Below are 14,154 nucleotides of genomic sequence, written 5' to 3' on the forward strand. Positions count from 1 at the left end.
TCTCTACCACCCAGGCCTGCTGTACTATTTTAGTCATCTTTTAACCTTTCTCCTCCCTAAGACTGTGAATTCCTCAATGACAGGATCAGTTCTTAATATTGTTTCTGCTGTACCCAACAGTGCTGGGCATACAGGAGATACTCAGTACGTGTTGAAATGAAACAGTCTTGTTGTTGCTTAGACGAATTTCATGCTCTTTCCTCCCTGAGCATGGCCTTAAGCTGATTCTTGTACCTTTTGCATGCTCACACCTCTTCCCGTGAATTTCCTGCCATTCGTTCTTTCATGGTTTAGCTCAGGATGTTGACCATAAGGCAGGCACTACTAGGAATGTGAACTGTTATTTTCATTGTAAAAAGTAGGTACTTACATTCTTAAACATCGAAATTTTACTAGAATTGTCAAACACGCACAGCATAAATTAAAAGATAAGGCAGGGATTTCCCTGGTGGTGCAGTGGTTAAGAATCTGCCTGCCACTGCAGGGGACATGGGTTCAGTCCCTGAGCCAAGAAGATCCCACATGTCTCGGAGCAACTAAGCCCTTGTGCCACAACTACTGAGCCCATGTGCCACAACTACTGAAGGCCATACACTACAACAAAGAGTACCTCCCTGTCGCAGCAACTAGAGAAAGCGCATGTGCAATAACAAAGACCCAATGCAGCCAATAGATTAATTAATTAATTAATTTAAAAAAAGATAAGGGAAAACTCAAGGCAAGATGTAATTTTGGTGATTTCTCCGGTGTCCAGATATATAATCAGAGAAATGGAAAGACGGAGAAAATGGGAACAATAGGACAGAAAAAGCAGATTGGTTGGGAAAAGACTAAAGGAGAGGAAGGAATTAACAATGACTTTGAGGCTGGGAAACTAGGAGAATTGTGCAGCATTGGCAAAAATAGAAAAGGCGCAAAGCTGGGATGTGTGTGAGGAGATGCAGGTTGAAGGGTGATTTTCTGGCAAAGATACGGCAAAGCTAATCCTTATCCATTATTGAATTTCTATCCTTTCCCAGAAAATACATATTGTCTAAGTGACCATTCTGAAAATGTGGCAATGAGTTAATCAGCAGTTGAAGAATTTTTACAAAGCAAAATGAGAAGCATTTATTTATTTCAAATCAAAGTAATAAAGTTGCACACTCCATTGAGATTCAAACTATTAACAATCTACCGCTCATGTAGAGGAACAATTATTCAAAGGTTAGTAGTAAGCAGGATTGAGGGAATTTCTTATCCCTCAAAATGGATGCAATTTCAAATTTACATGAAATGATGAAATTTGTAAGCAGTGGAAGCGCAATTCAGATTTCTTTTAGATTTCAGGAAGGCAGAGAGTTGAGAAAGGACTTCTACCTACATGGGAACCCAAACTCTACACTCTAAATTTGCTGGACTTCATGGAGTGAATCAATCAGATCCTACTTTGGGAGATGTAAGTTTGGATGGAAGGAGTTAAATGGACTAACAAACAATTGCTTTGACTCTCTTTCTCTCCCTCTTTTTTTTGCACCTATTCAACATCTTGTAAACAAGACTTTTTTTTCCCCCAGCTATGCCTCGGGGCTTGTAGGATCTTAGTTGGGATCAAACCCGGACCCTTGCGGTGAAAGCCCCAAGTCCCAACCACTGGACCTTCAGGAACTGCCTAAACAAGACTTACGATGGTACTGACCAGTCATCTGAATTTTTGAAGAAATAATTGAAGTTGTTATCTATGGGGACAGAATTCCTCTTCCTCCCTCTTTTGAATTCTGGAACTAGCTAGAGAAATTCAAGTCCGAACATAATCCTTTCCTCCAAACTCCATATTTAGTGGTAATGTTTTCTAGAACTTCTTTGACTTTCACCCGAGGTTACACATTGTGGCTCACCCTGCTTCAATATTTATGGACAACCTTCTTCTTTACTGACAGATGTTTCAAAGAGCAGGTTGGAATTAATCCTCAGATTAATTTTTAGCATTTTCCAAGTGTGCACAGTACAAAGGCCAAAGCACAATATTTTAATAAGAATAAATAGGTGGCACTTCTGCCTTAGTAAGTTACCTTCAGAAGTACTGTATTGAGTCTTGAAGCAGATAATTGAGGAGGTGTGTTATCTTGAAGTAGAAGGGGTCAAGGAACACTAGAAGAAGCCCAGCACCATAAGATTCACAAATGAGTGGTGTGAACTGGATGGCCAAAGCAGTAATTTCAATATAGCGTGCTCCGTGCTGGCAGAACCTAGAAGATGGACACTGCACCAGAAATGGTGGCTGCTGTCAGGAGACTCTGCCTCCTCCCAGGTGAGACAAAGAAAGGGATGCCAGGTCCTCGCTCACATTTTGAAACGCAGGAGATGCCAAGCAACCAAGGGAATGCTCTGGTTCCTCTTCCGAGGCAGAATATTGCCTCCCTTTCTACCCACTTACATCCCACAAAGGCATTTGGAACTCAACTCAAAATTTTCTAACACTTTTTTTGGGGAGGGGTGTTTCTTATCTCTGTGATAGTCTGATTCAAAATTCTGGATCCTTTATTTAGGAAAATGCACCTGCGCACATATTTCAAGGATTTCCGAGGCCTCTGGAAGGCCATCCAGGGACCCGACTTCCGCGGACTCCGGGTTTGCAATTCTTTAGTCTGGATTCAATTAGCCTAGAGGATTTCAAACTTTGCCCCATAATCTCCCCAAATCACCTGCAGAGCTGAAAAAAAAAAAAAAAAATCCCAATGCTCAGGCCACATCCTGTTCCGATTAAACAGAATCTCTGGGGTGAGACCAGGCATCAACGTATATGTTTTAAACTCTCCAGGTGATTCTAAAGCGCAGCGAAGTTTGAGAACCAACTTGCTGTTCTCTTTATGGCACACGGTTGATCTAAATGCTTTATGGTCATTTGCTGTCCCTAATCATTGAGCCAGAAACAGCAGAAAGGCGTCTGTCGCCGAAGATAATTTACTGAGAATCATCTTAGAGAAAAGAAGTAAATTGGGGTCAAGGGTGTGCGTACCTTCGCAACCTTCTTCCCTGGGTCAGTAAGCAGCTGCAATTTCTTCGTCGAACGCCAGGGAGCATCCTCTCCCTCCTCGCTTCTCCTGGACCGCCTTCCACTTCTGATCGCACAAAGAGCCGGCCTCCTTCGCGGTGACATCACAAAGGGCCGATTCCCCGCCCCTTCGGCGCCACCACGTGTGTCCCCGCGCCCGGCGGCCGCCCGACTTAGTCCCTCGCCGGCTGGTCTGGGCAGCAGAGGAGGGTGGTTGGCAGCGGCTGGAGGCTTCGCTATGGGAAGTTGTTCCTTCGCTCTCTCGCGCCCAGCCCTCCTCCCTGGTTCTCCGCAGCCGCTATCGGGGGAGAGCGCTGGGAGGCGCCGGTTACAGCCGCGGCTGCTTCTCCCCGCCCGGGCAGCCGCGCAGCTGGGCAGGTGCTGAGTGTCCCCGGAGCCTTCTTCGCCGCCCCGCTGCTCTGTCCGGCCGTCCAGCTGCCGCAGTGCACATGGGGTGTTGGAGGTAGATGGGCTCCCGGCTCGGGAGGCGGCGGTGGATGCGGCGCTGGGCAGAAGCAGCCGCTGATTCCAGCTGCCGGGGGGCCACGCGCCCCAGGCGCCCTGCGAGCCCCGGGCTCAGCCATGGGGACCTCCGCGAGCTGCAGCACCGCCCCGGCCTCCTGCAGCCGCATCGCCGGAGCCACGATGATCGCGGGCTCCCTTCTCCTGGTGAGTGCTCCGGGTAGGGTGGGGGGAGCCGGGGAGGCGGCCGCGCCGAAGCAGAAGGCACCGCGCTCCGGGAGCGGGGCGGGTCCCCGGACCAGGGCTGCGGGGGGCTGGGGTCGGGCCGGCTGTGTTGGGAGGTTTGCGAGCGAGGGAAGGCAACAACAGCCAGGGGCTCCGATCGGGTCACTTGGGGGAGAGGCAGGGCTCAGCCGGGACTCCGGAATGAAGACGAATTGTTTTCCTTGCAGTCTGGCTGCGCTGGGAGAGGCGCTGGAGGTGGCCACCCGGCTTCCTGCGCATTTCAGGGCTTCTCCCCATCCTTGGCCCCTCCGGGGCCTCCACCCCCTCCACGCACCCCCACGGCCACCAGCCGCTGCTCCCTCCGCGTTGTATGGGGCTGGAGCCGCCGGGTGGGCGCCGAGGCTGGCAGCGGCCGCCGCTTTGTTGCAGCTGCAGTGTCATGTCGGGATGCTACCGCAGTGGGAGAGCGCGGGACCGGTGCGCGCGGGCCCCCGAGACCTCCGGGTGCATCCGCGCCTAGCCTTCCGCGCGGCCGCCTGGCCCCCTCCCCCATCTCTCCGCCTTGGCTGGGTGGGTCCCGGTTTCGGCACGCCCAAAAAAGAACCCTGGACCCACGCTGAGGCGCCTCCAAAGCGCCGGCTCCCAGCCAGGCAGCCAGCTCGCTGGCACTTAAGTGGGGGGAGGGAGAGAGCTCTCCAAAAAGGAAGGTGAATTTTCGCCAGCCTTTCCTACCCCTCGCTTACCTGTGGTCCGGCAGGTGAGCCTGCAGGGTGAGGCATCTTCTTTCTTCTGCATCAGGTCTGCATTCCGCTCCAGGGTGTGCCCTGAAGCTAGTCCTCTCCATCACTTATCTGGTCAAAGCCTGAAAATACCTTTGACCCAAAACTTATCTCCAACTTCCCCAGATCCCTTTCCCTTCCTTCCAAATGTTAGGGGGGATAGGATGAGTTAGGTGGAAGAAAATTGATTTGAGAGCAAACCCATGAGCCACCATATAAGCTTCTCGTGCTTAGCTTTTTGTCTCTGCAAGAAGGAAGGAGATTCTTAGCTAAAGGCCGAACAAAAACAAAAAAACAAGAGCCTATTTTCATGGCAGGGCTGTGTCAGGGAAAGGCAGGCTTGCTGTCTCCTTCCCGAAAAAGGCTTAATGCCTGGCCAGCCAAGATCTCTTAGATCCCAGGGCATTGCAGTTGCTATGGCCTGAGAATTCATCCTACAGACACTCTGGTTCCCTGTGTGAGGGTGTTGTTTTAAAGGGGAAGAGAGAGACTAAAGAAAAGTTTGGTGTTGTTAGCATTTATAATGAGGCAAGTCCCAGTGTCCCTTCAAAGACCCTTTTCTGCCCATTTTATAGCAATGGCAAAGTCAAGATTTGTATCCCTGACACAGGGGTGGTGAATGGTGAGCAGTAGAGGGGGAGGGTCTCTTAAAACAGTGAACCTGGATTGGACCGTCTTGGTGTGGCGAGAAACCCAACTAAGTCCCAGGGAACATCGATCCTAAGATCAGTAGAGGTAGGTCCTTTCTCCCTCCAGCTGCCTCTTTGTCAGCCTTGGATCTACTACTGTACCCCACTGCGTGCCACCCCACCACATGCCCGTCCCATCCCTCCATCACGTCTGATCACTGTGCTCCCCATAGTGTCCACTTCTGGATTAAGTCTTAAGTCAGTGCAATATTTCGTTGACTTTGTTTCTGCATGAGATGCGTAAAGTAAGGTCACGATGTAATCAAAGTGCAGGTTGCTTTAACCTCCGGAGAAAGAGTCCAGCTCCTTTTCTGAAATCATTAAGTCCAGTTGACCTAAAAATTGTGCACTGGATTTGCAACTGAAAATTTGAGAATGTAAGTTTGGCTGTCTTTAAAAAAAACAAAAATGAAATTTATAGTGGAGCTTAGGAGAAATCTCGAGATGTTAATTAAAATAAGAGTCCTTACTCTTCTGTTAATTATAATAGAAAGGTTCCACTTCAGTTCATGGAATGACCTGGAGATGACCCCTTTGTCCTGGAGGGAAACTGAGAGGGTGGACCAGGGGTCACCAGGGTGGGGAGGCAATGTCTTTGATTTTTCCCATTCCTGCTCTGCAAGCTCCAGTCCTTAGCCCAAGCATTGTTAGCATATAAAATGATGATCTCATGGGACTTCCCTGGCTGTCCAGTGGTTAAGGCTCCACCCTCCCAATACAGGGAGCTCAGGTTCAATCATGGTCAGGGAACTAAGATCCCACATGCCCAAGGCATGGCCAAAAAAAAAAAAAAAAAAAAGATGATCTGATGACGTTGTTATAAGATTCTTTATCCCATTGGAATTCTTGGCTATGTGAAAATGACAGACTCCAGGTGCTAGAGCGCAGGTAGACACGGCAGCGTGCTTAGAACACTACTGTGGCCAGTGGGGAGGTAGTACCATACCCATTCATTGCAGTTAGCTTAAAAAATAATAAACCCCCCAAAATGTCTTTTTTATTATGACTTTCCATCACTCCTCTTCTTTCAAATATCTCGTTTTTTGGGTGACAATATTTATTAGTCATCATTTTTGACACTTTCTTGTGATGACAGGCTGAAAGAGAACTTATTACAAGCTTTAAAAAAAGCCTTTATATAATATATAATATGTATATAACATAGAAGGTGATTTTTATTATCGTATGTGTCAGGTGCTTTATAGAGAGTATCTCTCTTACTCCCAACATCTCTGAAGCAGGTGGGATGATCTCCATTGTACAGTTGAGAATATGGAGGCTGCAAAAACTTTATTGCTTGTCCTGGGCCACCCAGCTCCCAAGTGATGTTGGCACTGGGGCTGGGAACCAGGACTGCCTCTCCACGGCCTCCCTCCTGTGCCACGCTGCAGCTTTCACAACTCCAAATTGTCTAATGATGAAATGTCACAAGAGAGAAGGCTCACTGGGGGAGAGTTGAGACTGGTGGTTTGGTTTGTTTCAGGGTACTGATGAGAACTACATGAGTGCCTTTGGAGGAAAGTGTTCTTGCTGCTTGCATTTCTGTTTCTGATGCATTTATTATTTTGTTGTTGTTGTTGGTTTTTTTGTTTTTGTTTTTTGTTTTCTGATGCATTTATTGTTGTTGCTGTTGTTTGGCCACACCACAGGGCTTGTTGGATCTTAGTTCCCTGATCAGGGATCGAACCTGCGCCCCCTGCAGTGGAAGCACAGAGTCTTAACCACTGGACCACCAGGGAAGTCCCTGTTTCTGATGCGTTGAGATGTCTGTGTGATATTGGAAAGTAAACCACACACTGAAAGGCAAAATATTGTGTGTTTCAGGCCAAAAGTCTGGAGAGCAGATAAATGAGACCTTGAGGTTTGTGCCAGTGTCACAGAATGCCCTAGAAGGGCTTGCCCAGTGTGACACAACACACTCGGAGATGTCTCTTGCCCTCAGGGAGCTTGCTTTGCCTGGACAGATAGAATATTGGGAGTGGGACAGTCAGAAGAAGAGAGCTGTAATTGATAAGGCAATGAGGTCTGAAATTTTAGAAACTACTAATCTGCATGTATTATGAATTCCAGATAGAAGGACAGTTGCCAAAAGAGCCTTTAGCTATTCTAGTCTAAAAAGTCCCAACTGTGGTGTTTGTCACTGTCATCGAGACTAGACATCTAACTTAGTGCCACCTCCTGACCTTTGCTTATCAAAGTTAATTATCTATGGCATTTGGCTTTGGCTATTTGATCAAGTTGGTGTGGAGTAGCTAATTGGGGCTGACGTCCTGAATGGACTTAGTGACAAGTTCGAGAACTTTATTTTATTTTTTAATTTAATTTTTTATTAATTAATTTTTTTATTGGCTGCATTGGGTCTTCATTGCAACACACAGGCTTTCTCTAGTTGCGGTGAGTGGGGGCTGCTCTTCATTGCGGTGCGTGGTCTTCTCATTGCGCTGGCTTCTCTTGTTGTGGAGCACAGGCTCTAGGCACGTGGGCTTCAGTAGTTGTGGCATGTGGGTTCATTAGTTGTGACTCTCAGGCTCTAGAGCGCAGGCTCAGTATTTGTGGTGCATGGGCTTGGTTGCTCCTCGGCATGTGGGATCTTCCTGGACCAGGGCTCGAACCCACGTCCCCTGCATTGGCAGGCGCATTCTTAACCACTGCGCCACCAGGGAAGTCCCAAGGAGAACTTTAAATTAGAGCTGATGTTATATCCAAAAGACTTTCTCTTTTCTATATACCTAAACTCCACAATCCTAGAGCGTGAAAGCTGGAAGGGAAAACTAGAGGGGTAAAAGCAATCTAGATTGGGGAAGCAAATTATTTTTTCATGTTGACAACCCTACTTTGAGCGCTTACTCTGAGAGGCACGGTACTAGGTGATGGGAACCCAAGGCTGAATTAGGATTTGGATCTTGCCTCTCTGCTGCAATTTATATGGTGTATAAACGTACAGGACTGTCAATAGTGCTGGTTGGGTTTCACTCATTCAGGAAGAATCAGTGGATGAATGTACTATACTCAAAGTAATACACAAAACGTGATTGATGTTAACATTGTTAAACTACTTAAAGGAATTTTGGCTTTTAGTCTGAAAGTCAGAAGAAGAAACATCTTCTTACTCTCAGAATAATATTTACTAGCCTCAGTGGGGAAAGTGACTTATGATCAGAAAGAGTAGGGGATGAAGACCTTTCCTGGAAGGCAGGGTTTCTCACGTACCCTGTGAGTCTCCCATCTGTGTTGTCAAAATGTATAAAATGGGATCGAGCTTCCTCACCTGAGTTCTCATCTCAACTGTTTCCGAAGGCGTATGGCTGAATCTGCCTCAGGCCCAGTCCAAAACAAATAAACAAACCTACGGTGTAAAGAAAATACACAGGCACACCAAGTCAGCAAGAAAATTCCTTGTCGTAGAATGCGTACTACCTTAAGTTGAGAAAGTACCCAGCACTGAATCGGCATAGATCCACCAACTGGTTAAATTACATATTTTAGTGTGGCTATATTTGGGCAAAGTCTTTCAAGCTGGATGTGGTAAGCACAGTTAATGCTGTATTTTCCAGCACTGTTTGCAGAAGGCCCCTTTTTCCAGGTGGATGGGGTGAGTGGGCGTGGCTCGAGCTGGCTCTAGCAGGTGCTCTGTGTACTGTCTGCTTGTAGATCAAGATGCAGAGACATCACATTTCACCTTACACTTGACTCCATCTGTGAGGATGAGAGGTAAAGTCTCTTTGGAGACTCCACAGATAAGTTGAAAATTGGTTTTGTATGCAGCCGGCCCTTTATAAAGCATGTGAACTATGATTGGCTTAAGTAAACTTTATTCATTTCGTGGTGTGTGTGTATGCGTGTGTGTGAGTGAGGGTGTGTGATGGGAAACGGTCAGCTGCATCATCAGGTTATTCAGGGGCCAGTGTGAATTGAGTGACTTTTCTTTCTGTCAGCTGCAATGCCTCTTTTTTCCAGTAAGCACTAACTCTGCTGGCCCTCTTCCCCCAAGCAGGCCTGGCAAATTCCGGTGATGCCAGGTCACCCAGCAACTTCCTGGAAAACTCAGGTGCTTCTCTTCAGTGACAAGAGTCTCTCATTGCCTTTGGGCATGTGTCCAATGACCATTTGGAGCGGATGCAGTCTGGAGCATTGAGCGTAGATATGTCTGTTTGACAGACTAAGAATGGAAGTCGTCATAGGAGTTAACCTGGTCCCCAAATTGAATCCCCATTTAGCGTTAGTGGGACTCTGGGCATTATTGTTGCTGCAGTAGGTGCTGCTGAGCTGCGATTCTTTAGGAACGGGGCGACATCGTGCATCAATGCTGCCCTTGCCCCAGTGTTTGTATTTGTCAAATACCAAAAAGTAAACAGGCATCCTAAATTGGCGTGTGTGCTGCCACCTGGCTTCCCTACCACCTCCCATTTCCAGCCTGAGTCCAAGACGAGAGGAGCTGGGCAGAGGTTATGAGTAGGGAGGAAGCTGGCAGATGTCAGCAAGTGTCTGCTGAACAGGAGCTGTAGAAATGTGTGGCTCACAGATGTTTAGGCCATTGCTTCGAAGCAGTGGTGATCTCACTCTTCTTGAAGGATGCTGAAGGCCACCAGGAGCAGTCCATCCTCCTGGATTCTGGCTCTCTGAAATTTTTCCACGTCAGCACCCTGGCCTTGGAGATCACAGATGCTTGCAGTGGTGGGAAAGTTGTGCTCAGAGGGACCTCAGGCAGGGGTGGGATTGGGCACGGCATAGGTGGGTAGTTCAGGAGCTGTGCTATAGCCCCATCTTCTCTCGAGGCTGTCTGAAAATTTTGTCTAAGTCTTTGTTATAAACTAAAAAACTAAAACCAAATTTAAAAAAGAGGGGGCTTCGGGACTTCGCTGGCAGTCCAGTGGTTAAGACTCTGCACTTCCAAAGCAGGGGGCGCAGTCTCCATCCCTGGTTGGGGAGCTATGATCCTGCATGCCACGTGGTGCTGCCAAAAAAAAAAAAAAAAAGGAACTTCATAGGTGAAGTCACAGCAAAGCTCAGGAGATGATCTTGATATAATTTTCCTCCAGGACTGCTTGGTGGCTCCTGCGCTTGGAGCCATTTTGGAAATCTGTTTTGGGAGGAGGAGCCTGAGTTGAATTGTTTTAGGGGAGAGGAAAGGAGTGCGGCCATGGGTCCTGGAATCAAATGAGCTGCAGTGGCTTCAAGAGGGCTTTGGCCCTGACAGCCCAGAGGGAAGGAATATAAATGGCTCTTAATATGAATCACTGATGTTGATATCATTAAGCTTCTGCTTATTGAGCACGTACCATCGACATTGTTGAATCCTTTCTATGAGTGATCTCAGTAAAACCTTCAAGTACATGAGGCAGTAGCATTAGCCCCATTTCACAGGAAATGAGGCTTAGGAGAAGTTACGGTCAAGCAATTGGCACCTGCCAGAGAGAGAATTCATATGTAGGTCAACCTGGCTTCCTACATACTGCTCTTCCTGCCAAGGTGTGGGTAGGGGACAAGTAACCTTAATTTACTGGAATTTTGTTTCCTGTTAAAGGAATACTTTTACCTGAGAGGTGAACATTCTCCTTGCAGTGGGTGAGCAGTTCTGCTCCATGATGGCATTTGGAAGTTTAGCCAAAAGGGCTGATTATGAAATAAGAGCAACTTGTGTGTGTGGATTGAAAGGCGGAGGGCGTGGAGCCACTGGCATTTTCCTATGGTGTGACTCTGAAGAGGAATGGGGCCACGGTTAAGATGGAAAGATACTCCTGCAAATTGAAATGTTATAAATAGGGAATAGATGCTTTGCTTTTCTGCTCCTTGGGTCATTTTGAAAAATATTTGCTTAGTGAGGAACAGTATGACATGGGTTCTGCTGAGCAAGGTAGTTTCAACTCTTCCTGAGAACTTGAGGACCTCTCGGGGTTTTCTTTGCTGCCAGCCTGATTATTTGTATAGGATCAGGGCATGGGTTTGCATCATCTGTTATTAGTATTTTCTTGGTTAACTTTTCATTTCAGGTCTCTTAGAAACCGGTTGGACTCCATGATTTGCACAGTCTCATATGTGAGATGTTTGTGTGTGGTTTACCATGCTTGTAGCACTCTCCTAAGCACGGTTTTCAACACATCTCTTCATAGACTGTAGATGCTGAGCAGGCTAAAGAAAGGCAAAGGGTGAGAAGAAATGTTATCCTTGATTCCGGGAAAGAGGTTGGTGTTCTGGTTTCCCAAAGAACCCTTTTGAGACAAGACCATTATCTGATGTCATCCTAGGTATATGGCCAGGTCAGTGTAACCAGGATTAAGAGAGGCAGGAGGAGGGGAAGGGGGAGAAAGATGCAAAGGCAGATGGTGACAGGTTCCCCGAATAATCTAACTGGTCATTAGTCACTCCTTGCTCTTCCTTTACTTCTGGAAGTCTGTGGTTCTTCTCTCTTTAGTTGAAATTTTATGTACCTAGTCCAGGAGAAGTACCAAATTGGACGAGGTTTGGGTATGCTTCCCTCCCCATGTGGAACGCTCAGGGCCAATGTTGTTATTCCATTTCAGCTTCTTACAGACGACGGACAATGTGCTATTCATCTTTGTGTTTCTGGTTCAATGCCCTGACACACAGTAGTTAAGCAATAAATAATTGTTGAATGAATTCCAGAAAGATTTTGCTCTAAACTAACTGTTCATTCATTCTAGACAAGTTAGAAGGTAGTGGGAGCTTGATCTACCTCTCAATACTTTGAGCTACTATTTTTGAGCACAATATTTGAGCTATTTGAGTTATTAACAAAGAACATATTGTTTTTTATTTTTGGCCACGCCACATGGCTTGTGGGATCTTAGTTTCCCAACCAGGGATCGAACCTGGGCCCTCGGCAATGAAAGTACAAAGTCCTAACCACTAGACCCCCAGGGAATTCCCAACAAAGAACCTTCTAAACATGAGCAAGTTGGCAGACTAGAAGAACCTAATGGAGGTGGAATTCTCTTTATGTGTCTTCCCAATTCACTCTTATTCTTGGATGTTACACAACCATTTATGTGTAGTTAAAACAAATATATACATACTTGCTCGGGCTTTGCATTTCTTTATGAAGCTTTTTTTTCTGTGATCTTACAGAGATATATTTTTCATTCGTTTAATAAATATTTATGGTGGATCTGTTAAATGTCAGGCATCGCTAGACTCTGGGTATGTGATAGCAAAAAGTCTATCAGTGGTCCTTCCATCTTCATAGTTTATCAGGGAAGACAGAAATGTTACTGTTTAAAGACTAACCTTCTTAAAGAGCAGAAGGGAGAATATTCCAGGAAGAGGGAGCAGTGTGTGGAAGGGCCCAGAGGTAGGAAAGGGCCAACATGTTCAGAGACTGGAAAGAAGGCATTGTGGTTGGTGCTCAGCAAATAGAGGCAGAGAGAGCGTGGGCTGAGGTTGAAGAGCTAGGCAGGGACCAGATCATACAAGACCTTTAAAGATATGACTATGTCAGGATATAAATATGTCAGGATATCACTCAGAGTACAGTGGGAAGCAGGGTTGTAATATGGCTTTAATTCAATTTTTTTTTTAAAGATCGCTCTGACAGTTCTGTGGAGAATGGGTTAGAAAGGGGATACGTAGATGCAGGAGGCCGGTTGGAATCTTTTGCCATAGTTCAGGGGAGAGATGATGGTTCTGGGGCGGTGGCAGTGAAGATGGGGGTTACCAGTTAGATCTGCAAGAGTTTGGAGAGAGTTTCCTTTGGTGAAATACACAGGGGCAGGTGGAGTGAAAGGAAAGCAGTCATCAAGGCTGACTCCCTGGTTCTTTTTTTTTTTTAAGTAACAGTTTTTTAAAAAGTATCTTTCTATTTATTTGGCTGCACCAGGTCTTCATTGCGGCATGTGGGATTTCCGTTGTGGTATGCGGGATCTTCGTTGCCATATGCAGAACTTTTAGTTTCAGCATGCATGTAGGATCTAGTTCCCTGACCAGGGATTGAACCTGGGTTCCCTGACTTGGGAGTGCAGAGTATTAACCACTGGACCACCAGGGAAGTCTCATGACTCCTTGATTCTTGAGTTGAGTCTTTGATGCTCTGATTCCTTTGCAGGGGAGGCTATGGAAGGAGTGGGTAGGATTGGGGCACCCAAAGTTTGGATGTGAGTTTGAGGTGCAGTGATTCAGGTCAGTGCAACCTTCCTGCCGGCCAGTTTTTAAAATTTTTTTTTTTAACTTTTATTGAGATATAATTGACATACAATAAACTGCATATATTTAAAGTATACAATTTGATATTTTTTCTTATTAGTAATGTATATATGGCAATCCCAATCTCCCAAATCATCCCACCCCAAACCACCGCCACCTCTGCCCCCGCCCCCCAGCTTTCTCCACTTGGTATCCATATATTTGTTCTCTACATCTGTGTCTCTATTTCTGCTTTGCAAACCGGTTGATCTGTACCATTTTTCTTTATTCTGCATACGATACTTGTTTTTCTCTTTATGACTTATGTCACTCTGTATGGCAGTCTCTAGGTCCATCCATGTCTCTACAAATGTCCCAATTTTGTTCCCTTTTACAGCTAAGTAGTATTCCATTGTATATATGTGCCACATCTTCTTTATCCATTCCTCTGTTGATGGACATTTAGGTTGCTTCCACGTCCTGGCTGTTGTAAATAGTGCTGCAGTGAACATTGTGCAGGCCAGTTTTTTGTTTGTTTGTTTTTCCCCAGGTTTACAATACTTTTTTTTTGCTCTTTATTGGAGTATAATTGCTTTTGGAGTATAATTGCTTTACACTGTTATGCCTGTTTCTGTTGTACAGCAAAGTGAATCAGCTGTATTTATACATATATCCCCACATCCCCTCCCTCCCTCAACTCCCTCCCACCCTCCCTATCCCAACCCTCTAAGTCATCACCCATCATCAAGTTGATCTCCCTGTGTTATGCAGCAGCTTCCCACTAGCTATCTATTTTACACTTGGTAGTGTATCTACGTCAATGCTACTT

The 14,154-nt window shown here is 46.2% G+C and overlaps 1 protein-coding gene across 1 annotated transcript in view; it reads left to right on the top strand.

Annotated features, from left to right (window-relative positions):
• Positions 1 to 3,191: 3,191 nt before the first annotated feature.
• TNFRSF21 (TNF receptor superfamily member 21) overlaps positions 3,192 to 14,154 on the top strand; it is a 60,227-nt gene continuing 49,264 nt past the window's right edge. Inside the window, exon 1 of the mRNA XM_057700469.1 lies at positions 3,192 to 3,703. Coding sequence (XP_057556452.1) covers positions 3,617 to 3,703 — 87 coding nt within the window. The 5' untranslated portion in view covers positions 3,192 to 3,616. The remainder of the gene's footprint in view (positions 3,704 to 14,154) is intronic.

This window comes from Hippopotamus amphibius, chromosome 11 (assembly GCF_030028045.1).
Source record: "Hippopotamus amphibius kiboko isolate mHipAmp2 chromosome 11, mHipAmp2.hap2, whole genome shotgun sequence".
Classification (NCBI taxonomy): domain Eukaryota; kingdom Metazoa; phylum Chordata; class Mammalia; order Artiodactyla; family Hippopotamidae; genus Hippopotamus; species Hippopotamus amphibius.